Raw genomic sequence first — 22,849 nt, 5'->3', positions numbered from 1 at the left:
CTTGACCCCGCCCTTCCTCCCTCCCCTCACCCTCCCACTCTTTCCCATCCAACCCCCCTTCCAACGCACACATACCCATCACCACCAACCACACTCTTACATCTGTCAATGTGCCTTCAGTGCCTTTGAATTTCGAATACAGTAATTAGTGTAAAAGAAAAATGGGGTTTCAATGGTGACCCACTCCAATGTTGGCCACTTGGCTTCTTGGCTTGGACTAGATAGTTTCATTTGGCTGCTGTCCCCGAATTCTGCATGGTAACACCCAAATAGGTTTTCTGGCCTATTCAGTGGAAGTGATTGTCGGTTTGAAAAGTACCGTCTAATATGCATTTCTGCAGTACATTTTGTAGATAGTACACACTGCCGTGACCGAGCATCGGTGGTGTAGGGATGGATGCTTGTGGATGTGGTGCCACTCAAGCGAGCTGCTCTGTCCTGGGTGTGCCAAGTTGCCTGAATGTTGGTGGAGCTGCAGTCATCCAGACAAGTGGGGAGTATTCCATCACACTCCTCATGTGCCCTTAAGGATTGTGACAGGTTTTGGGGAGTCAGGAAGTGAGTACTCACTGCAATATTCCTAGCCTCCAGACCCACAGTGATGTGGTTGAATCTTAACTGCCCTCTGGACAATATATGCTGGTCTAGCAAGTAAAGCTCACATCCTGTGAATGAATAATTTTTAAAAATTACTGTTCTCATCCAAAGTGATGAACAGCGGTGCACCCAGCACCAATCCTTGCACACTGCTCGTCACAGGCTTCCAGTCTGAACAACAACCCTTTACTCTTTTAAAACAGAAAAGTAAAAGTTTCCCCAACTATTGAATTGAAATAAAGTTCTAGTGACTCTCGGAGTGGGGCTGGGGGAAGAGGAAGGGAAGAAAACAAATAAAACAGCAAAAGAAAATGGCTTATCTCCATTCTATCCCCACAAACCCCTCTTGGGGCAGGGACAGTAAGGTATCAAAATGTGGAATAAACATTCTTTGACTCAGTCAAATGCAAAGGAAACTAAAAATCAAACTCCCTCAGCTCCATTCCCATCATATGGGCGGCATGGTGGCTCAGTGGTTAGCACTGCTGCCTCATAGCACCAGGGTCCCAGGTTCGATTCCAGCCTCGGATGACTGTCTGTGTGGAGTTTGCACATTCTCCCTGTGTCTGCGTGGGCTTCCTCCGAGAGCTCCGGTTTCCTCCCACAGTCCAAAGATGCAAAATTGCCCATAAGAGTTAGGTGCATTAGTCAGAGTGAAATGGGTCTGGGTGGGTTACTCTTCGGAGTGTCGGTTGGGCTGAAGAGCCTGTTTCCACATTGTAGAGAAATCTAATCAAACTGGATTGTCTCTGAGACAGAGATAACAATGGTCTGAAAGGGAGAGGGAAAGGTACCTTTACCCATTGCAAATGAAAATAAAATTCCCCTTGCACCAACCCCATCAAATACTTCTGGGATGGGTGCAACACGGGGTTAAGTTAAGAGCCCTTGGCTCTTTGAATGGATCCAAAGTCGACACAAAGGGAAAATAAAACAGCCATTCTCCTGCCAAACTCAAAACTCAAGCGGGAACTTGTACTACAGAAACAAAAAATGAACTAAATCAGAACATATTAACACCGCTCCAAACAGGTTATGAAGGGCCTCCACTGTACCAGTGAGCCCGGTGTGCTCCTGCTCCAGGGACACCCGAGCAAGGACGTAAGCATGGAAGAGGGGCAGTCATTCAGAACTGATGAGCACTTTCTCATGGACCTGTTAATGACCATCTGGTGAGGCCAGGAACAAAGCCATAGAGTTTTCCCCTCTTCCCTGCTCTGTATGTCCATACCTCAGGAAGATGGGGCTGAAATGCAACCAAAATTTCAACAACAGCCCCTTTTGACAACTGAAAAAGGGCTGCAAATGGTAACACTTAACATAAATATGAAAGGCCACTTCCTCCAGCCCACAGAACATGCCCATTTTCTGGCACCTTGTAAAATCTACTCAGTCACCAGTTACACAGGAACACTAAATGCATCACTCTCTATCTCAGATCCCTGATTTAATAGTAGAGGAACCCTTCATAGATAGCCCTCCACAGGGGATTTCTGCTGCTGGAAGGCAAAATGCCTTGCCAAGTATGTCTAGGTGCGGGACAAAAGTGTGGCATTGGAGAGTGTGCAGCATCAACCCATATGTGTAACACTTCCGTGGTGTTCAGAAGGGCACCGGGAGGATATCCCTGAGATGGCTGACTGTTGGGCACCTCACCACAGGGGATGGTTTGCGATGTGGGACTGATGTCAAGTTCCAGACAGATGGGGCCAGTTTGTTCGAAGTCCACCATATGCCTGAGCCACCTCGAGTGTATACAATGTATTTGGGCCAAGTGCGTTGTCTGCCAGGCTCTGCATGGCTCGGGTCGTGAACCAGAGGTTGATTGACACCATTGCAGCCAACTGTGCCAACATCATCCAGCATATCCCTGACTCGGATCAGCCCTGCGTCCCTTGGCCAATGCAAACTGCGTTTGAGGAGGAGCCTGTTCCTTGATGAGAGCTGTCATTCCCATGGGGGAGCGCTCTGGCGCAAGCTGACTGTATTACAGAATCTGATCAGGTCCAACTAAACGACAGGCAATTCCTGGAAGAAGACCTGAGGCCAGACCACTGCATGGAACGGAGTGAGTGCACCTGACAGAAGAAAAACTTCTTCAAGTGCACGACCTTGGAGGATGCTCGACGTAAAGGTATCACTGCAGGCTCTGAAGGTGGTAAGTCACTACCTGACAGACAGACCGCACCTGACCACCCTCCTTAAGCTGGAGACTCAGAACCACAGCAGTGACCCAGTGCTGCCTCTTGTCCCAGAAAATCTCAGCGATCTTTTTCTGGATGGTTGAGACAAAGTAAAGGAGAGTGACCAAAGAACCCAGCCAGTACCACAACATGGCGACCACCATGGTTTATTCTCAGCACTCGTGCCCTGTGAGACATTATTTGGAGCAGTTCTGTCCAGCGTGTTAGGTAAGTGGTCACCTTGGTTTCCAACTTGTGCCAATTCCCCTGCCAGGATTCCTCAGCAGGGTAAAGATGGGTTCCCAGGGAGACCAGGGGAGTGGCACTCCACGTGAAGCACCATAGCTTCTCTGGCATGGGATCCATCTGCCACCAACCGACCAGAAATCCTGAACACTTGCTCCTGTTGATTGTTGCAGAGGATGCCACAGAGTAGGCACTCGCGCACCCTCCATAGGTCAGTTCGGTCTGAGGAGCACGTCGTCAGCATATGCTGAAGGAACCACTTCCAGTCCCTGCTTGCACAGAGCCAAACCTGAGCACCTCCGGGTGACAAAGTGCTTCACGAATCCGAAAGATCACCGAGTCCAAGCAGATACTCGTGATTCTGTCTAACGAACACCTTTTCCTGATCGAGGGAGAGAAAGCCACTTGACAGACCAGCGCTCTGGGATTAATGGATCACCATCCCGGACCAAGTGGATGTTGTTGTAGATGCTGCACTCTGGGATGGTGCCTCTTCCACCACACACTGTTTCCTACCATCAAGCCACTTTTGTATCCAATTGGTTAGGTCTCCCTTGATCCCATGTGATCTAACCTTACTAACCAGTCTACCATGCAGAGATTTGTCAATGGTCTTACTAAAGTCCACATAAACAATGTCTGCCTTCACCTGTCTCCTTGGTCACCTCTTCAAAAAAATTCAATCAAGTTAGCGAGACATGATTTTCCATGCACAAAGTCATGCTGACTTTCCCCAATCAGACCTTGCCTTTCCAAATGCATGTTAATGCTGTCTCTCCGACTCCCCTCTGACAGCTTACCCACCACTGACATTAGGCTCATCAGTCTGGCTTTTCATTGCAGCCTTTCTGAAATAATGGCACAACATTATCCATCCTTCAGTCTTCTAACACCTCATTCATGGCTGTCAATGATACAAATATCTCTACTAGGGACCCTGCACAATTTCTTCTCAGCTTCCCACATTATCCACATTTGATCAGCTCCCGGGGATTCATCCATCTTTACGTATCTTAAGAGCTGAAGCACCACTTTTTCTGTAACGTCGACATTATTCAGGACATCACAGTTTATTTCCCTAACTTCCATGTCTTTCTCCATGGTAAATACTGATGCAAAATATTCGTTTAGGATCTCACTCATCTCCTGTGGTTGCATACATAAATGGCCTCATTGATCTTTAAGGGGCACTATTCTCTCCTTAGTTACTCTTTTGCCCTTAATGTACTTGTAGAATCTCCTGAGATTTTCCTTTATCACATCTGCCAAAGCTATCTCATGTTCCCATTTTGACCTCCTAATTTCCCTCTTAAGTGTACTTCTTTAGTGGTCATCTGAAGCCAACACTGCCTGTTCAAGATCCTGCAAATCCGCTGGGAAGAAAGACTCACGCCTACGTCCGCAGCATCGAGGCACTGACCGTCCTTCATCCGCTGTAATGGGCTGGGCATGCAGTCTGTATGAGACTCCCCAAGCAGGTGCTTGACTCCCAGCTCTCAAATGGCAGGCGAGCCCTAGAGAAAGTGCTTCAGTGATACCCTCAAGTCCTCACTGGCGAAGTGTGGCATTCCCACAGACACTGGGAATCACTGGTCCAAGACCATCCAAAGTGCAGGCAGACCATCCGAGAAGGCATCTAGCACCTTGAGACTCACCATCGGGGAAAAAGCAGAAGCCCGGGGAAAACTGAGAAAGGAGCACGTTGCCACACCAATGCCTCACCTATCCATTCCTGTGATCACCAGCTGTCCCAAGTGTAACGATGTGGTAGCCATACCGGTCTGCTATGCCACCTATGGACTCACCGTGAGACTGGAAGAGAGTCATTCTTGTCTGCAAGAGACTGCCGATGATGGCGATGATGATGACGACTCCTGCACCCCCTATACTCCTTAATGGGTTCACTTGATCCCAGCTGTCTATACCTGACATATGTCACCTCTTTTTTTTTTGACCAGAGCCTCAATTCCCGCCTCAGGCGACTGACTGTGTGGAGTTTGCACATTCTCCCCGTGTCTGCGTGGGTTTCCTCCGGGTGCTCCGGTTTCCTCCCACAGTCCAAAAATGTGCAGGCCAGGTGAATTGGCCATGCTAAATTGTCCGTAGTGTTAGGTAAGGGGTAAATGGAGGGGTATGGGTGGGTTGCGCTTTGGCGGGTCAGTGTGGACTTGTTGGGCCGAAGGGCCTGTTTCCACACTGTAAAGTAATCTAATCTCATCTAATCTCTAGTCATCCAATGTTCCCTACTCCTGCCAGCCTTGCCCTTCATATTAACAGGAGCATGTTTGTCCTGAACTCTTATTTTGCTTTTGACAGTCTCCCACTTGCCCGATGTCCCGTTACCTGTGAATAGCCTCCCCAAATCAACTTTCAAAAGTTCTGACCTAATACCGTCAAAATTGGCCTTGCCCCAATTTAAACCTTTAACTTCCGGACAAGGCCTATCTTTTTCCATAACTCTTTTTAATGCCAATAGAATTATAGTCACTAATAGAAATCCCTCTCCCACTAACACCTCAGTGACATGCCCTGTCTTATTTTCCAAGAAGAGGTTGAATTTTGTTCCTTTTGTTGTAGGGCCATCTATCTACATATTGATTGATAAAGATTCCTTGAACACACTTAACAAATTCCTCCCCATCCAAACCCTTAACAGTCCCAGTATATGTTTGGAAAGTTAAATCCCCGACTATTACTACCCTGTTATTCTTAGAGCTCCTCAATTTCCCGCTGACAATTGGAGAACCTATAGCACAATCCCATCACCAAAGTGATCAACCTCCTCTTATTTCTCAGTCATTGTTCTGACACCTCATTTTTAGTTATGCCCAGTGCTGCTCCTGGCATGCCCTCCTGCACTCTCCAGTAAAGTTAAGATTAAGGGGAACCTCATCAAGATTTATAGCATACGATTAGGCATTGATTAGGTGAATGCAATCTATTAACTCAAGCTATTAAGCTGTTGATACTGGAAAAAAAATTGATCTAAATCTGTTAAAGTAGATTTGAAGTGGTTAGCTGGTTTTGTATAATGTTGCTCATGAACAGTTTGGGGTCTGAACCTGCTAACATCTGGCCTTCTTTGAGGATATTTCCTGTGAGAAAGCATAGAACTAAATAATTTGTTCACTTAGAGATGTTTGATTTCTCTCCTAGTTATCCCAACAGCCTTTAATTAATTGTTTTTCTTCTACTCTGCTTCAGTGTTGAAAGCATGCTTCTTCTCTTCACTTTTAAAAATCTAAGAGCAATTTAAAGATTGAGGCAGATGTATATGAAGCTGAAGTATCAATTTAAAAATGTTATATTAACTTATTGATATTTTTTATCATGGAAAGAATTGATATTGCACCAGAATAAGGGCCAGAGAGGTTGTTCGTAAGTTAAGTCATAAAACGCAATCAAAAACTCAATTAGATATTAACAAAGGTATCATTTTTAGAGATTTTTTTTAGCAGCAATATTCAGTGTGTAAAAAGAGCTCCTATCAGATCAGTGATTTTTTTTTAAAGATAATTTTTGAGCCAAAACATCGTGTGGAGGAGCATGGAATCACTAACAGCATGCTTTAGTTGTAGCAGTCAGTTTCACAGTAATTATAACAAACACTGACAATTTCGCTAACATTACAAAACCTTGTTCTTTACTCTCCAGTTGGTTGTAAAGTGTACATGTAAGCTGCTCTTTGGCTTTTAGCACTAAAGGAAATTAGCTGGATACTGCAACTGCATTACGCAGTACAATTGCCTCATTTGACAATGCTCCTGTTAAGTGCCAAGGAATGTTTTGCCACTTTCAAAGCACTATGTAAATGCAAATTGTTGTTGCTGCAAAATCCATGTCGCACAGTAGAAGCTTGATGTAATGATCCACTAACTTCAGTATCAGAAGTACAGCCAAGCTCATTATTGTGCTTCTCATGCTACTTTCTGGTCAGAATCAAGACCAGGTTCAAGGTAACAGTTTAAGTGTTTGTTATTCTTTTTTCAATAGGGGCATTGAATGGGCAAGCCTGGCCAGCTTTCTTTCCTTTGCCACTTCAACGCCAAACAACCTCGGTTTAGTGCGGAATGAGCTGCAGCTGGTTGATCTACCAACAGGTCAGGAGCACAAAATATCTTGATTCCTTATACCATGCAAACCTGAGATTTGTTGATGAGTGAATGCTTGCTTATGGAACCATGTACAGTCTGGACAAGCTTCACGGTTCTTCAGTGTACAGCATTGAAAGATCTTGTGTAGAAATGCCATTTCTTAACATGCAGTTTATTGATCAGTTCCTTATAAGTGCAAGCTAAGCTTTACAGCTTTTTGCCCTTGTGTTATGAATTTTAGGCAAAGTTGGTTGAAGTTTCTCTCGAGTAATTTGGATTAGCTCTCATGTTTATAGTCTAGTCTGTCTATTCACGAAACCTTCCTTGCTCAGATAATTTATCATTATCTTGTTCGTAGTCAGAGCCTGATGGCTCCTGACAAGTGTAAAGGGAGGGGATTATTAGTAGTATGAATTTAAATTTAATTACGTCAGGACGTAGCTGTCTGCAGTCTGAAATTAAGTATCTGTGGTTCCTTGATGTATGACAAGATTATAGAGGCGTACAGGCACTTTCTCCACTTGGTGCACATGTCTCTCTCTGTTTGCTTCCTTCTGTCTCATTCTCATTCTCTCCACCCTCTGTCTATCTCTCTCCCTGTCTCTTACCTTCCCCTCCAACATCTCTCTGTAGCATCTCTCTTGCCCCCAATATTCTCCTCTTCCCCTCTGAATTTCCTGTTTCCCTTGTGTATCCTGTCATCTGTCCATCCTTTTGTTCTTTCCTACTCTTTGCCCCTTCTTGCTGTCTGCTTTCTGTTACCCTGTTGCCATCTGTTTGATTCCAGTTATCATCCCACCCTTCAGCTGTGCTAGACCTACATGCTTTAATGGCCTTAATTTACTATCAGAAATGTCATTGATTGAAGTTTCCAAAAGATTTGATGTTGATGTTCAAAGAATGATGTCTACAGTTAGATTTACACAAATATTTATTTGTTTAAGTTCTATTCAATTCCAGATCATTTTTGTAATTGTGCGTGGTCTACAGAATTGAAGAGAAAAGCTGAAATTATATTTTTTGACAGTTTGCTTTGTTCAGTCATGCCAGAGATTACATAAAATCATGGAGTCATACAATATAAAAACAGACCCTTTGATCCAACCATAATCCCAAACTAAACTAATCCCCACCTGCCTGTGCTTGGCCCATATCCCTCCAACCATTTCTTATTCATGCACTTATCCAAATGTTTTTTTAAACATTGTAATGCTACCCATATCCACCGCTTTCTTCGGAAATTCAAACCACACATGAACCACTCTCTGTGTAAAGCAATGTCTTTTTTTAAAATACTTTTCCTCAGACCTTAAAAATATGCCCCCTAATCTTGAAATTCCCCACCCTTGGGGGAAAAAGCATCTGCCATTCACCTTATCTATACCCCTCATGATTTTATGAACCTCTGTGATGTCACCCATCAACCTCGTATGCTCCACTGAAAAAGGTTCCAGCCTTTCCAGTCTAAACCCACCATTCCTGGCAACATCCTGATAAATCATTTCTGAACCCTTGCCAGTTTAATAATAGCCTTCCTATAACACAGTGACCAGAACTGGCTACAGTATTCCAGAAGAGGCCTCACCATTGTCCTGTACAACCTCAACATGGTGTCCCAACTCGTATACTCAAAGGTCTGAGTAATGAAGGCAAGAGTGCTAAACGCCTTCTTAACTACCCTATCTATATGTGAAGCAAATTTCAAAGAATTATGTACCTGAAACACTAGGTCTGTCTGTTCTATATTACCCAAGTCCTACTTTTAATTGTATAAGTCCTGTCCTTATTTAGAACATAGAACATAGAAAAGTACAGCACAGAACATGATGTTGTGCCGAGGATTAATCCTAATCTAAAAGAAAATAACCTAACCTACACACCCTCAATTTACTGCTGTCCATGTTCGTGTCCAACATTTGCTTAAATGTCCCTAATGACTCTGCTTCCATCACCACTACTGGCAACGCATTCCATGTGCTCACAACTCTCTGTGTAAATAACCTATCTCTGACATCTCCTCTATACGTTCCTCCTAACACCTTAAAACCATGACCCCTCTTGGCAGTCAATCCTGCCATGGAGAAATGTTTCTGGCTGTCGACTCTATCCGTGCATCTCATTACCTTGTACACCTCGATCAGGTCACCTCCCTTCCTCCTCCTCTCCAGAGAGAAAAGTCCGAGCTTAGTCAACACCTCCTGGTAAGACAAGCCATCCAGTTCAGACAGCATCCTCTCCAAAGCCTCCGCATCTTTCCTATAACAGGGTGACCAGAACTGGACACAATGTTCCAAGTGTGGTCTCACCACACTTTTGTAGAGCTGCAAACCTTTGCAGCTCTTAAACTTGATCCCCGTGTTAATGAAAGCCAAAACACAATATGCTTTCTTAACAACCTTATCCCCCTACTTGGGAGGCAACTTCAAGGGATCTATGCACTTGAACACCAAGATCCTGCTGTTCCTCCACACTGCCAAGAAACCTGTCTTTAATCCTATATTCAGCATTCAAATTTGACCTTTCAAAATACATCACTTCACATTTATCCAGGTTGAACTCCATCTGCTGTTTCTCAGCCCAGCTCTGCATCCTGTCAATGTCACACTGCAGTCTGCAACAGCCCTCGATACTATCAATGGCACCTCCAACCTTTGTGTCATTGGCAACTTTACTAACCCACCTCTCAACCTCCTCATCCAAGTCATTGATACAAAGTACAAAGAGCAGAGGCCCAAGAATAGAGCCATGTGGGACACCACTCAACACTGACTTCCAGGCAGAATACTTTCCATCTACAACCACTCTCTGCCTTCTGTCACCAACCAATTCTGAATCCAGAGAGCCAAATCTCCCTGTATCCCATACCTCCTGACTTTATCAATGAGCCTACCATGGGGAACCTTGTCAAATGCCTTGCTGAAATCCATATACCCCACACCCACTGCCCAACTTTCATCAACCTGTCTCGTCATCTCTTCAAAGAACTTAATGAGATTTGTGAGACATGACCTGCCCCTCACAAAGCCATGCTGACTGCTTTTAATCACGCTGTGCTTTTCCAAATAGTCATAAATCCTATCCCTTAAAATTCTTTCTAAAACCTTCCCTATTACCCTCTTGAAAAGAGGAACAACATTCGCCTCCGTTCAATCCTCCGGTATGACTCCCATGGAGAATGAGGAAGCAAAGGTCTTTGTCAGCGGCTTAGCAACCTCCTTTCTCATTTCCTGGAGCAACCTAGGATAAATCTGATCTGGCCCTGGAGACCTAGCAATGTTTGCCAAAATTTCCAGCACATCAACTTCCTCCGATTTGTTCAAGCCTGTTTCCCAGCTCCTTAAAGTTCTTATTCACAACAAGGTCCCTTTCCTTAATGAAAACCGAAGCAAAAAACTCATTTAGAGCTTCCACAATCTGCTCAGACTCCACGCACAAGTTCCCTACGTTATCCCTGACCAGCCCTATCTTCTCCCTGATCATTCTCTTATTCCTCACACATGAGGGAAATGCCTTTGGGTTCTACCTAATCCTTCCTGCCAAGCTTTTTTCATGCCATCTCCTGGCTCTCCTCAGTCCATTTTTGAACTCCTTCCTAGTAAGCCTGTAGTCCTCTAAAGCTATGCTAGATCCTTGCTTCCTCCACCTTATGTAAGCTGCCTCCTTCCTTTTGGCGAGAAGCTCCTCTGTTCTTGTCATCCAAGACTCCTTAATCTCACCCATTCTTGCCTGTCTCAGAGGAACAAATTTATGCATTACTCTCAACAACTGCTCCTTAAACAGTTTCCACATGTCTGTTGTGTCCTTTCTATGGAACAATTGCTCCCAATCTGTACTTCCCGACTCCTGTCTGATAGCGCCATAATTTCCTTTCACCCCATAACAACAGCCCTGTTACATCTGCATTTTTCCAAAATCTGCCGTCCTATGAGTTCTTCAATTTCCCTACTGCTATTAGGGGTCTGTAGAAAAGCCCCAATGAGGTGGCTGCTCCCTTGCTGTTCCTAACTTCCACCCATACTGACTCAGTAGACAAACCTTTCTCGTCAACCTTCATTCCTGTAGCTGTGATGCGCACTCTGATTAACAATGCTACACACCCTCCTCTTTTTCCACCATGGCACCGGTAGCAAACCTGAGAACAGTAATCTACTCCTCCTGCTCTTCAGCTTCCAACCTCACTCTCTGTAGTCAACCTCGCTGTCTGTAGTCAGTGTTGTGCCAAAATGCAACACCCCGTATTTACCCAAATTGAACTCAGTCTGCCAATCCTCAGCCCATTAACCCAATCCTTCAAGATCACTTTGTAATCTTACTTAACCTGCACTGTCCGATGCCATCAATTCTGGTGTCATCCACAAACTTGTTAACCATGCAATACTAACATATTGCAAGAAAATGCAGACTGTAGGTTTGTTCATCTTTCAGGCATAAAAGTTTTTTTTTCATTGTAATGTCTGAGGGATGACATTATAGAGGGTTATACAATTGTGAGGGCCATGGTTCAGGTGAATGGCCAAGGTATTTTCCCCAGGGTAGGGAGTTCCAAAATTAGAGGTTATAGGTTTAAGGTGAGAGGGGAAAAGATTTAAAAGGGACCTGAGAGGAACTTTTTCATGAAGAGGGTGTTGCGAGTTTTGGAGGAGGTGGACACAATTATAACATTTGAAAGGCATCTGGCTGGGTACTTGAATAGGACTGGTTTAGAGGGGTATGGGCCAAATGCTGACAAATGGGACTGAGGTCAGTAGGATGTCTGGTCGTCATGGATGAAGGATCTGTTTCTGAGCTGTAAAATTCGATGACTCTGTAAATGAGTTTTTGAGTTTAATGTGCAGAAAACCACAGAAGAGATAAAGTTGCGTTAAATTAATATACTTGAAGTAATCTGACTTGTCTTCTCCATGCGTTACTGTGTTGGAGATATAGTTTAATGGAATTCCAGTAGGCTAATGTAATAGAAATCTATTAAGCTTTGTTGTATTGCATCATTCATACTGCCTGTGAAGTGTTTATAAAGTGTTTCCAGATTTATAGAGCTATTATAACTTGATGGGTTTTTTGTGTATTTGGATTGAAAATGGGAGGTTTTCTAATTTGTAAAATGTCATTCATATTCCAAAAAAGATTGTTTTGCTTTTACTCAAAAATCACATTTCTAAAATGGTTACTCTTTAGCCCAGAGTATTAATGAGATGTTTTAAATTTAATTATGTTGCACTCTAATTTACTTGACACGACTCTATTATTTCACATCCTCTTCTATGCAAAGTTTGCTGCAAACTGTGGCCATGTTCTGTGTTCAGCTGTTCTGGATGGCAGTTAAGGATTCATAAACCAAAATTAATACTTCCGACAGAGATTGTTCTGCAGCACAATATTTGAAGTTCATCATGGGTTTAAGTTAAAACATACTCTGATCCCATTACATAATCGAAGCGTCAATATTTTGATTATTAGGGTGCCTTAGACTTTCCCTAAACTGCTTTTTTAAACACTAATTATAGGGAAAATATATTAATATAAATTCTTTCTGACTAATTTGGGCACAGGTTTGTTGCATTTATATTAATAGCACCACTGGTAGCAGCAGATTTGAACTTGGTTGTAACACTAAGTTGAAAGAGGTTACACTACTCATTCCAGAGAAGCAGTGAACTGGAAAATTACAGCCATGTTTAGTTTTAAGCACATAGAAACATATATAAAAGGTGCAGGAGTAAGTTATTCGGCCCTTTGATCCAACTCCACCATTCAATGTGATCATGGCTAATCCTCCATCTCAGTACTCTGTTCCTGCTTTCTCCCATATCTTTTTATTCCTTTAGTTGTATGAATTATATCTAACTTAAAAACATTCAAAGTTTTGGCCTCAACTACTTTCTGTGGCATGGAACTCCACAGGCTCCCCACTCTCTGGTTGAAAAAACTTCTCCACATCTCAGTAATAAATGGTCTACCTGCATCCTTAAACTGTGACCCCTGGTTCTGGTCTGTCTGGTCATTGGGAGAACAGTGCAATAAACACCTTGCTATCTGGTACCCAAGTTCAGCTCTCTTATTTTTGAGGATGTAGCATTGCGTTTTTAGCTTGACAACTTTACACAGAAACTTCAATACAGTACTCTCTTGGAAGCTGTGGTTTTCAATGATTTTTACTTTCTGTGTAGCTGTCAGTGCTATAGGATTTTCCTATACTGTGAATTGGGTATTTTTTGGACCACTGACTGTAGTAGAGAATTCTTCCAAATATAAGGATTCATTAATATAAATTTGACATGGATGGAAGTGTTAAGTAGAAAGCAATGTGAAGAAGCTAGTAAGTTAAAAGTGGAAGGCGTGCTTTTTAAATGTACAATTGGCCAGTTGCGTGAGAAAGTACTGAGCTAGAAACCCTGATGAGCATGGGTAGGGTGAAAAGCCGATGTCTTTGTCCAAGGGTGGGGGAATCTAAAACTTGAAAGCATAGATTTAAGATGAGAGGGGAGAGATTTAAAATGGACCTGAGGGGTAACCTTTTCACTGAGAGGGTGATGTGTATATGGAACAAGGATCCCTCCCAGAAGAAGTGGTAGAGACTGATGTAATTGTAACATTTAAAAGGCATCTGGATGGGTATACAAATAGGAAAGGGTTAAAGGGGTTTGACCCAAATACTGGCAAATGGGACGAGGTCAGATTGAGATGTCTGGTTGGCGTGGCCAAGTTAACAAGGGTCAGTTTCAGTGCTGTATAATTCGTTGACTCCATGACTCTACAGTACACTCCACTAACTGCTGTTGTAATGGCCCCTGCATGAGGGAGGATGATGGACAGCACCACTACCTCATATTAGGGAACAAATGTAAGTTGGAACTTGGTGCACCAAGTTCAAAGAGAGATTTTGAAGAAATTTTAAATAAGTGAAAAAACTTTGAAATTTTTGCATGAGAAATTTGAATGGTTACTGCTAGAGTTTACTTTTCTCTCGTTTGCTAAATCTGTTATTAGAAATTGGAGGAGCAGTAATGTAAAATTTATGTATCTATCATGAGTATAATCAGTAGACTGTCATGTATTTGAAATATGAAATTAAAAATCCTCATTGGAAAGGCTGCCTTTCCAATTTGACTGCCATTCAAGTACATTAGCTGAGCTGTCATTTCATAAATAGTGCTAATCTGTAATATCCTACCAGATCACTGAAATGCATTTTGATTCCATTACTGTTGATCACATATATAATAGTTGATTTGTAAGCTAATTGGCAGATTAATTACTTCAGGTTTTGTCTATTATATGTAGTTTTAACTTTCTGATTCTTTGTAAAAACAAACTTTACTCCTAGGAAGAAGCATTGCATTTAGAGGTGAACGAGGCAATGACGAATCGCCAATAGAAATGATTAAAATATCCCATTTGAAGTAAGGATGGCTTTGTTCCAGGATACTCTCTTATCCACTTAACCTTGAACTTTCGTACCCTCTGTTTTTAATTCAATTAAAAACTGTTCTTTTGTTCCACTGCTATTCTCTTCACAATGCGGTATCGGATATATTGAGGTAAAGGTGCTTAACCTAGGAAATGTTGGCAAAACCTATTGATAGCTGAATCGTTTAAAAGCCACCATGCTAATTAGTGTATCAGAGTCTAGTGCATGTTTACTCCTAGGCATGTAGTCTTGCAATAAGGGCTAATGTTTGTACTTTGTGTAGCTCGATTCTTTTGTCATTAATCGTATGTTGATGAAACAATTGAAGGGCGGAGCACCAGATTTATTGGCATGATTAGATAAACATTAAGCAAATGTGCTGTCAGCATCAAATTACAAAATGATTAAATAGATTTTGCAAAAGCAAGTACTGATTTTATACATTCACTAATGATTGCAGTATGCATGATAAATGTCTCAGAAAACAGACTTTGTCAATCCAACCTGAAACATGTTTGTTTTATTTAGGCAATTCTTGGCTGTCGTGTTCAAAGACAAACCTTTAGAACTGTGGGACATTAGAACCTGCACTCTCCTTCGGGAAATGACAAAAAACTTCCCTGCAGTAACAGCATTGGTATGGATCCCATTTACCTACTGCAATATAAAAACTTAGTAAATTGTGCTGCTTGCATGATTGTGTCTTAGTACTGCAGTTTCAATACATTTCAATAGATGTAAAATAGCTTACCAAAGATAACATTTCAGTAAGCTAATTATTGTTAAGGAAATGATATGTGGGAGCTCAGAGCACTTTATTAAGATTTTAACTCCACATTATTGCTCCCCCTGAGGATTAACTACAAGATTTTTACCTTTTTAAACTTCAGTGTAAATGTTCTGATTGCTAGGAAACAGTCAAGGGAGTCATTTAATTTTGCAGACCAGAAAGGTCCCTGGTTCACTTTGTTATTGGTGCTGAGTTAGCGGATTTCAGCAGAAATGACAGTAAGCTGTAGCAATTACACTCCTGGGATAGGAAGGAGAACATTAGTATGTAGTTATGTTCCTGATTGCTGTCTAACACCCTCTAGTGGCAATGTTTATTTGTTAGATCAGATGGCATCAGGCTTACCAATGATGCCCTATCCAGCTGATAGGGCCTGTTGCTCTGTCAATATAATAATGCCACTTGGATAAGATACTGGAGTGTAACTGACAGTCTGCAGAATTACACTACAGGAAGAAATTCATAACCATAAGACCATAAATAATAGGAGTAGAATTAGGCCACTTAGCCCTTCAGTCTTCTCCACCATTCAATCATGACTAATATATTTCTCAACCCCAACTTCTCCCCATAATCCTGCATGCCGTTACCAATCGTACCTATCTATCTCTGTCTTAAATACACTCAGAGACTTGGTCTCCACAGCCTTATGTGGCAATGAGCTCCACAGAGCCAACACCCTCGGCTGAAGAAATTCCTCCTCATCTTAGTTCTTAAGGATTGTGCCTTGTCTCTGAGGCTGTGCCCTTGGACCTTAGTCTCTTCTCCACTTTCCACGCCTGTCAATATTCAGTAAATTTCGATGATCCAAGTAGATGGTGCCCACTGCTCTCCTTTGTCTAAGCTGCTCAATGCCACCTCAAAATCTTTCGCAGATTTGTCAGGCGTAACCTCCCCTTGACAGAGCCACACTACTCAGCCCTATTTTACCATGCACTTCCAAGTACTCTACAGTCTCACCCTTAATAATGGTCTCTAAAATATTAACAATGATCGATAATCTTACTAATTGGCCTATAGTATCCTGTCTTCCGCTGTCCTCCCTTCTTAAACAGGGGTGTTAATTAGCCATTTTCCAGTTCTCTGGTAACTTTCCGTACTCCAGTGATTCCTGAAAGACCACCATCAATGCTTCTACAATCTCCTCAGCTACCTCCTTCAGAACTCTGGGGCGTCGTCTATCCAGTCCAGATGATTTATCCAGCTTTGGAGCATTCAGCTTTGCCATCGCCTCCTCCTTATCGATGGGCACTACACTCTCATCTCTGCCCACTGACTCTCTTGAAGCTCTGGTATAGAACATAGAACAGTACAGCACAGACCAGGCCCTTCAGCCCACGATGTTGTGCCGACCACTGATCCTCATGTATGCACCCTCAAATTTCTGTGACCAAAATTTCTGTATGCTGCTGGATTCTTCTACTGACAAGGGAATCCTGCCCCCTCTGCTCATCTGCCATCCTTTTGATAGGGGGTGTATCAATGGGTATTTAGTTCCCAGCTCTGATTCCCTTTCAGCCATGTCTCTCTGACAACCACAAATTGGACTTGCCAATTTAAATCTGTGCTACAAGCTCACTTACCTAGTTTTGTATACTCTCTGTATTTAAGTACTACATCCTCAGTCCTGCATTGATTGTCTCCCTTCTCATACGTCTCCCTGATTGCCATGCCTGAAGTTTGATTCTTGACCCATTCCATACTCTCTATCCTATTACTTGTTTGAGAAACTTCAATAATCTCAGAAGTGGATTGACTTTCATCCTGAGCTTGACCCCCCCCCCCCCCCACCTCCATAGGCTGCTTTGTTGATAGGTTTGTGGTCAGGAGGAAGAGGAAGGGAGGTGTGTATTCCTCCCTACTTCTAACTCTTTCTTTTTCCTTCTCCATCTCTCCCTGGCACACTCTCTCTCTCCCTCTCCTAGTCCGCCTGTCTGACACTTATTGGGCTGAATCTAAAAACCAAAAAAAAACTGCAGTTGCTGTAAATCACAATCAAAAACAGAAATTGCTGGGCCAGTTCTGAAGAAGGGTCACTTGACCTGAAATGTTAACTCTTGATTTCTCTCCACTGATGCTGCCAGACCTCCTGAATTTTTCCAGCAATTTCTGTTTTGGGGTTGAATATTTTTTGTTTTGTTTTTGGTCAAGAGTCATCCAGTTTTTGGAGGGTTTCAGGCCACAAAGGGAGAAATGTACAAGAATATTTTTGATTCAGTAGAGAAGGTGCAAAACTTGACATACTCTTGGGAAATAAAGCAGGGCAGGTGACTGAGGTGTCAGTGGGGGAGAACTTTGGGGCCAGTGATCATAATTCTATCAAATTTAAAATAACGATGGAAAAGGATAGACCAGATTGAAAAGTTGAAGTTCTAAATTGGAAATGGTATTAAGCAAGAACTTTCGAAAGCTGATTGGGAGCAGATGTTCGCAGGTAAAGGGATGGCTGGAAAATGGGAAGCCTTCAGAAAAGAGATAATGAGACTCCAGAGAAAGTATATTCCTGTCAGGGTGAAAGGAAAGGCTGGTAGGTATCGGGAATGCTGGATGACTAAAGAAATTGAGGGCTTGGTTAAGAAAAAGAAGGAAGCATATGTAAGGTATAGACAGGATAGATCGAGTGAATCCTTAGAAGAGTATAAAGGAAGTAGGAGTATACTTAAGAGGGAAATCAGGAGGGCAAAAACAGTGACATGAGATAGCTTTGGCAAATAGAATTAAGGAGAATCCAAAGAGTTTCTAAAAATACCTTAAGGACAAAAGGTAACTAGGGAAGAATAGGGCTCCTCAAAGATCAGCAAGGCGGCCTTTGTGTGGAGCCACAGAAAATGGGGGAGATACTAAACGAGTATTCTGCATCAGTGTTTACTGTGGAAAAGGATATGGAAGATATAGACTGTAGGGAAATAGATGGTGACACCTTGCGAAATGTCCATATTACAGAGGAGGAAGTGCTGGATGTCTTGGAACACGTAAAGGTGGATAAACCCCCTAGATCAGGTGTACCCTAGAACTCTGTGGGAAGTTAGAGAAGTGATTGCTGGGCCTCTTGCTGAGATATTTGTGTCATCGATACAAATGTGGGGTGCCGGAAGACTGGAGGTTGGCTAACGTGGTGCCACTGTTTAAGAAGGGTGGTAAGGACAAGCCAGGGAACTACAGACAGTGAGCCTGATGTTGGTGGTGGCCAAGTTGTTGGAGGGAATCCTGAGGGACACGATATGCATGTATTTGGAAAGGCAAGGACTGATTAGGGATAGTCAACATGGCTTTGTGCATGGGAAATCATGTCTCACAAACTTGATTGAGTTTTTGAAGAAGTAACAAAGAGGATTGATTAGGGCAGAGCGAGAGATGTGATCAATATGAACTTCAGTAAGGCGTTTGATAATGTTCCCTATGGGAGATTGATTAGCAAGGTTAGATCTCACGGAATACAGAGAGAACTACTCATTTGGATACAGAACTGACTCAAAGGTAGAAGACAGAGGGTGGTGGGTTGAGGGTTGTTTTCCGGACTGGAGGCCTGTGACCAGTGGAGTGCCACAAGGATTGGTGCTGGGACCTCTACATTTTGTCATTTACGTAAATGATTTGAATATGAGCATAAGAGGTACAGTTAGTAAGTTTGCAGATGACACCAAAATTGGAAGTGTAGTGGACAGCGAAGACGGATACCTCAGATTACAACAGGATCTTGACCAGATGGGCCAATGGGCTGAGAAGTGGCAGATGGAGTTTAATTCAGATAAATGGGAGGTGCTGCATTTTGGGAAAGCAAATCTTAGCAGGACTTATACACTTAATGAGAAGGAGTGTTGCTGAACAAAGAGACCTTGGAGTGCAGGTTCATAGCTCCTTGAAAGTGGAGTCGCAGGTAGATAGGATAGTGAAGATGGCGTTTGGTATGCTTTCTTTTATTGGTCAAGAGTATTGAGTACTGGAGTTGGGAGGTCATGTTCCGGCTGTACAGGACATTGGTTAGGCCACTTTTGGAATATTGTGTGCAATTCTGTTCTCAGTTCTATCGGAAAGATGTTGTGAAACTTGAAAGGGTTCAGAAAAGATTTACAAGGATGTTGCCAGGGTTGGAGGATTTGAGCTATAGGGAGAGGCTGAACAGGCTGGGGCTGTTTTCCCTAAAGCATTGGAGGCTGAAGGGTGACCTTATAGAGGTTTGGAATGAGTTGCCAGAGGAAGTGGTGGAGGCTGGTACAAGTGCAACATTTAAGAGGCATCTGGATGGGCATATGAATGGGAAGGATTTGCAGGGATATGGGCCGGGTGCTGGCAGGTGGGACTAGATTGGGTTGGGATACTGGTCGGCATGGACGTGTTGGACCGAAGGGTCTATTTCCATGCTGTACATCTCTATGACTCTAAGTGAGGACTGCAGATGCTAGAGATCAGTGTTGAAAAGTGTGGTGCTAGAAAAGCACAACTGGTCAGGCAGCATCCGAGGAGCAGGGGAGATGACATTTGGAGCATGAGCTCTTCATCTTTTTGACTCCGTGCCACAAAACCCGACTGGATCTGTCGCTATATCTTACTAAGCTCACCCTGTTAACCACCCACTCTTTTCTGTCTCCCCTGTTGACAAATTCTAGTTTCAACTTACCACCCGCTGTCCCAGATGAACTTGCCACTGCTGAGGTATCACTGCATTGACCAACATCCTTGGTGCCAACGCCAACTTTAAAAGCCTGTTGTGCATCCAGATAAGCATTTCAGTCTCGAGCTGACCTGCACATTTGCCCCAGACATAGCAAACAAGGGAAAGTTGAAACCTTACTATACAGGAAGGGATCTGGAGGGAATGGGATGGAGATGGTGTGTTCTCTTTGACCCAGGGCTGACAGTGGAGGTCACGGTTGCCACCCAGCTCAGTGCAGGCTCAGTCTCTAGCAAGAGTTTCACCTCCATTCCGGAATGTGCTTAAAAGGTGCAGAGTGTTGTTCCTGACTTCAAAACAGGCCTTGCTTGACTTCTCATGCATTTCTACCACATTTCTCCTGATAGCCTCTGTCATCCAGGTCCTATGCTTCTAAGATACTCACCCTTTTGCACCTTCTGTTTACCTTTCTCTTTTGCTCGCACTCTTCTCCTTCATGTGCTCTCACTTCCTCTCACTTATTCCCTTCTCAGTCACAATCCCTCTTTCTCACACTCCCTCTTCCACAATATTAAAACTAACCTCTGAAATAAGCCTAGCAAGCTATCAGTTAAAGGGGTAATTAGAGTCAGGCACTAAATGCTGGCCCAGCCAGCAATGTCTCCATCCCACAAATGAAAAAAACAAAAACTCACTCGCAGTCCACGAGATTTGCACTTTGCAGCATGTCTTCACTCTGTAAGTGTTACCCTGGGCAAGATTAGTGCCACTATTCCTCCTTGGCCTTCACCGTCTACGCCACCATGTTCCTCTTGGATGACAGGATCAGAGTAGAAGTGCTGGTGGAGAAGTCATTTGAGAAGTAATGTGGAAAATATGTTAAAGCGAAATGGGCAAGGTTAAATGGATATGTCATTTCTACTTTATTAACAATGCTGTAGTGAACCTACATTTAAAGATTTACTGTAATTAATTCAAAAACACCAGATCCATTTGGGTGAGATAGAAGATAACATGAAAACCTGTTTAAGAATTCATTCCATGCAAATTGAATTCATTTGATCAGAGGAGCTGCATTCAGCAAACAATGACTGATTCCAAAGGAGACTTTGCATCATTTGCAATGAGGAAAAATATAAGCGAAACAATTCAGCCCACATTGGAACTGAAATTTGCTGCAGCAGAAAAAGTGAGACACCTCCCACACATTCTTTTTCAAAATGGAAAATAATATTCAGAATTGCTGAGAAGATGCCAAAAATGTTATAATGTAAATGGAGACAAAACAAATTGACCCAATTAAAATAAGAACAGGGAAGTAAGCATTAGCTGATCCAAATTTGGAATGCATATTAAAACTGTAAGAGCTAACAAGGTGACAATGGCTATTTATTAGCAAGAAACATTCCATTATCTCCTGGGATGCACGCTTAGGATCATTAGTTAGAAAATAAATTCTCACAGCAATTCACATACTTTCTCTCCGAGTGGAATCTTCTCTACACTTAAATGAAATTAGAGTGCACCCTTAGGTGACCAATGAAACATTATGCAGGAGCACTAATGTATTGAGACAGACTCTCAAAAACATTTGTCCAGTGGATTTGTAGAAAATATTACAAAGCTTGTTTGTAAAGTGTAAGAAGGAAAAACAGCAAATTCTGGAAATAGGCGTTTCAGCATTTTACAAGTAAAAAGTAAACTAACAATTATACAAAGCCTTTCGGTTCTACTCTGGCCAATGCTAGTAAAAATATTAACCTATCTTCTCTGGCAAAACTATGTTTGTTCAGCATTTTCTATGTTTATGTACAAGTTGGCTTGCTATGATATTGCTTATAATGGGCAGGACAGGCTCCATTGTATTCATCTTTGAAATAGATGAATACAATGGACCCTGTCCTGCTCATTATAAGCAATATCATAGCAAGCCAACTTGTACATAAACATTCAAAATTGGCTGTGAAGAAGGACCTGGAACCCCAAAAAGACTACGAGCGACAATTAATGTGCTGTTTTAATGAAACCTTGAGAGTAAGAAGAAAAGGATGAGAATTGTAAAAATGAAGCCGAAGTCTCACCTAAATTGAAACAAAAAACTGCCAGTGCTGAAAATCGTTGGAAATACTCAGCAGGTTTGGCAGTATTTTGTGGAGAGAAAGCAAAGTTAACATTTCGGGCCCAGTAACACTTCTGCGGAATAGGTGTAGCGATAATATTGCTGGTCTAATCAACTAGAACTCCAGATTCCTGTTCAGGGGTCATGAGTTTAAATTCTACAGTCCGTTCTGATATAACGTGATAGTACAGTTCTTGTGTGATCTCGCATTGTAAGAAAATTGTGCAATGGCTGCGCCTTTAATCTAATTGTGATAATGCCAATACAGGTAAGGAAAGTTCACGTTCTACAGATGACAGTCTAAATTCTTCAGTCGTGTTAAAGCCAGTTTGCATTGGAGAAGCAGTTATAGTAGAACTAACTGTTATTACAGACAGTGAAATTTGAAGTTAACAAAAATCTGGAAGTAAAGGCTGGCTTAATGGTGACCATGTAACCGCTGTCGATTGTTATTTAAAATAAAACAAATTCTGATCCATTAATGTCCTTTAGGGAAGGAACTTGGCCTTCTTACCTCATCTGGTTTCCGTTTGATTCCAGACTCATGGTAATATGGTTGACTCTTAACTTCCTTCTAAAGTCTCTCAGCAGTAGGGCAATTAAGGGTGGATGCTAAATGCCCACTAGCTTAACCAGTATGGCTCACATTCCATGAATAATAATAGTGGTAGTGATGATATTTGTAGAAGTATACATTGGTGGATTGGCGAGGAAGCAACATATTGTTGAAAGAAACAATAAAGAATGCAGACATTTGCTCATAAGTTTTTTTTTCATTAGCTGGGATATCACAGGGATCA

At 42.5% G+C, this 22,849-nt stretch overlaps 1 protein-coding gene across 1 annotated transcript in view; it reads left to right on the top strand.

The window, feature by feature from the left end:
* wdr11 (WD repeat domain 11) overlaps nucleotides 1-22,849 on the top strand; it is a 103,575-nt gene that overhangs the window by 37,436 nt on the left and 43,290 nt on the right. Inside the window, exons 10-12 of the mRNA XM_043713160.1 lie at nucleotides 7,020-7,126; nucleotides 14,445-14,520; nucleotides 15,057-15,165. Coding sequence (XP_043569095.1) covers nucleotides 7,020-7,126; nucleotides 14,445-14,520; nucleotides 15,057-15,165 — 292 coding nt within the window. The remainder of the gene's footprint in view (nucleotides 1-7,019; nucleotides 7,127-14,444; nucleotides 14,521-15,056; nucleotides 15,166-22,849) is intronic.

The sequence above is a fragment of the Chiloscyllium plagiosum genome, chromosome 22, assembly GCF_004010195.1.
Source record: "Chiloscyllium plagiosum isolate BGI_BamShark_2017 chromosome 22, ASM401019v2, whole genome shotgun sequence".
In the NCBI taxonomy this organism is placed as follows: Eukaryota; Metazoa; Chordata; class Chondrichthyes; order Orectolobiformes; family Hemiscylliidae; genus Chiloscyllium; species Chiloscyllium plagiosum.
The sequence above is the reverse complement of the archived record's forward strand: the minus strand, read 5'-3'. Positions and strand labels throughout refer to the sequence as shown.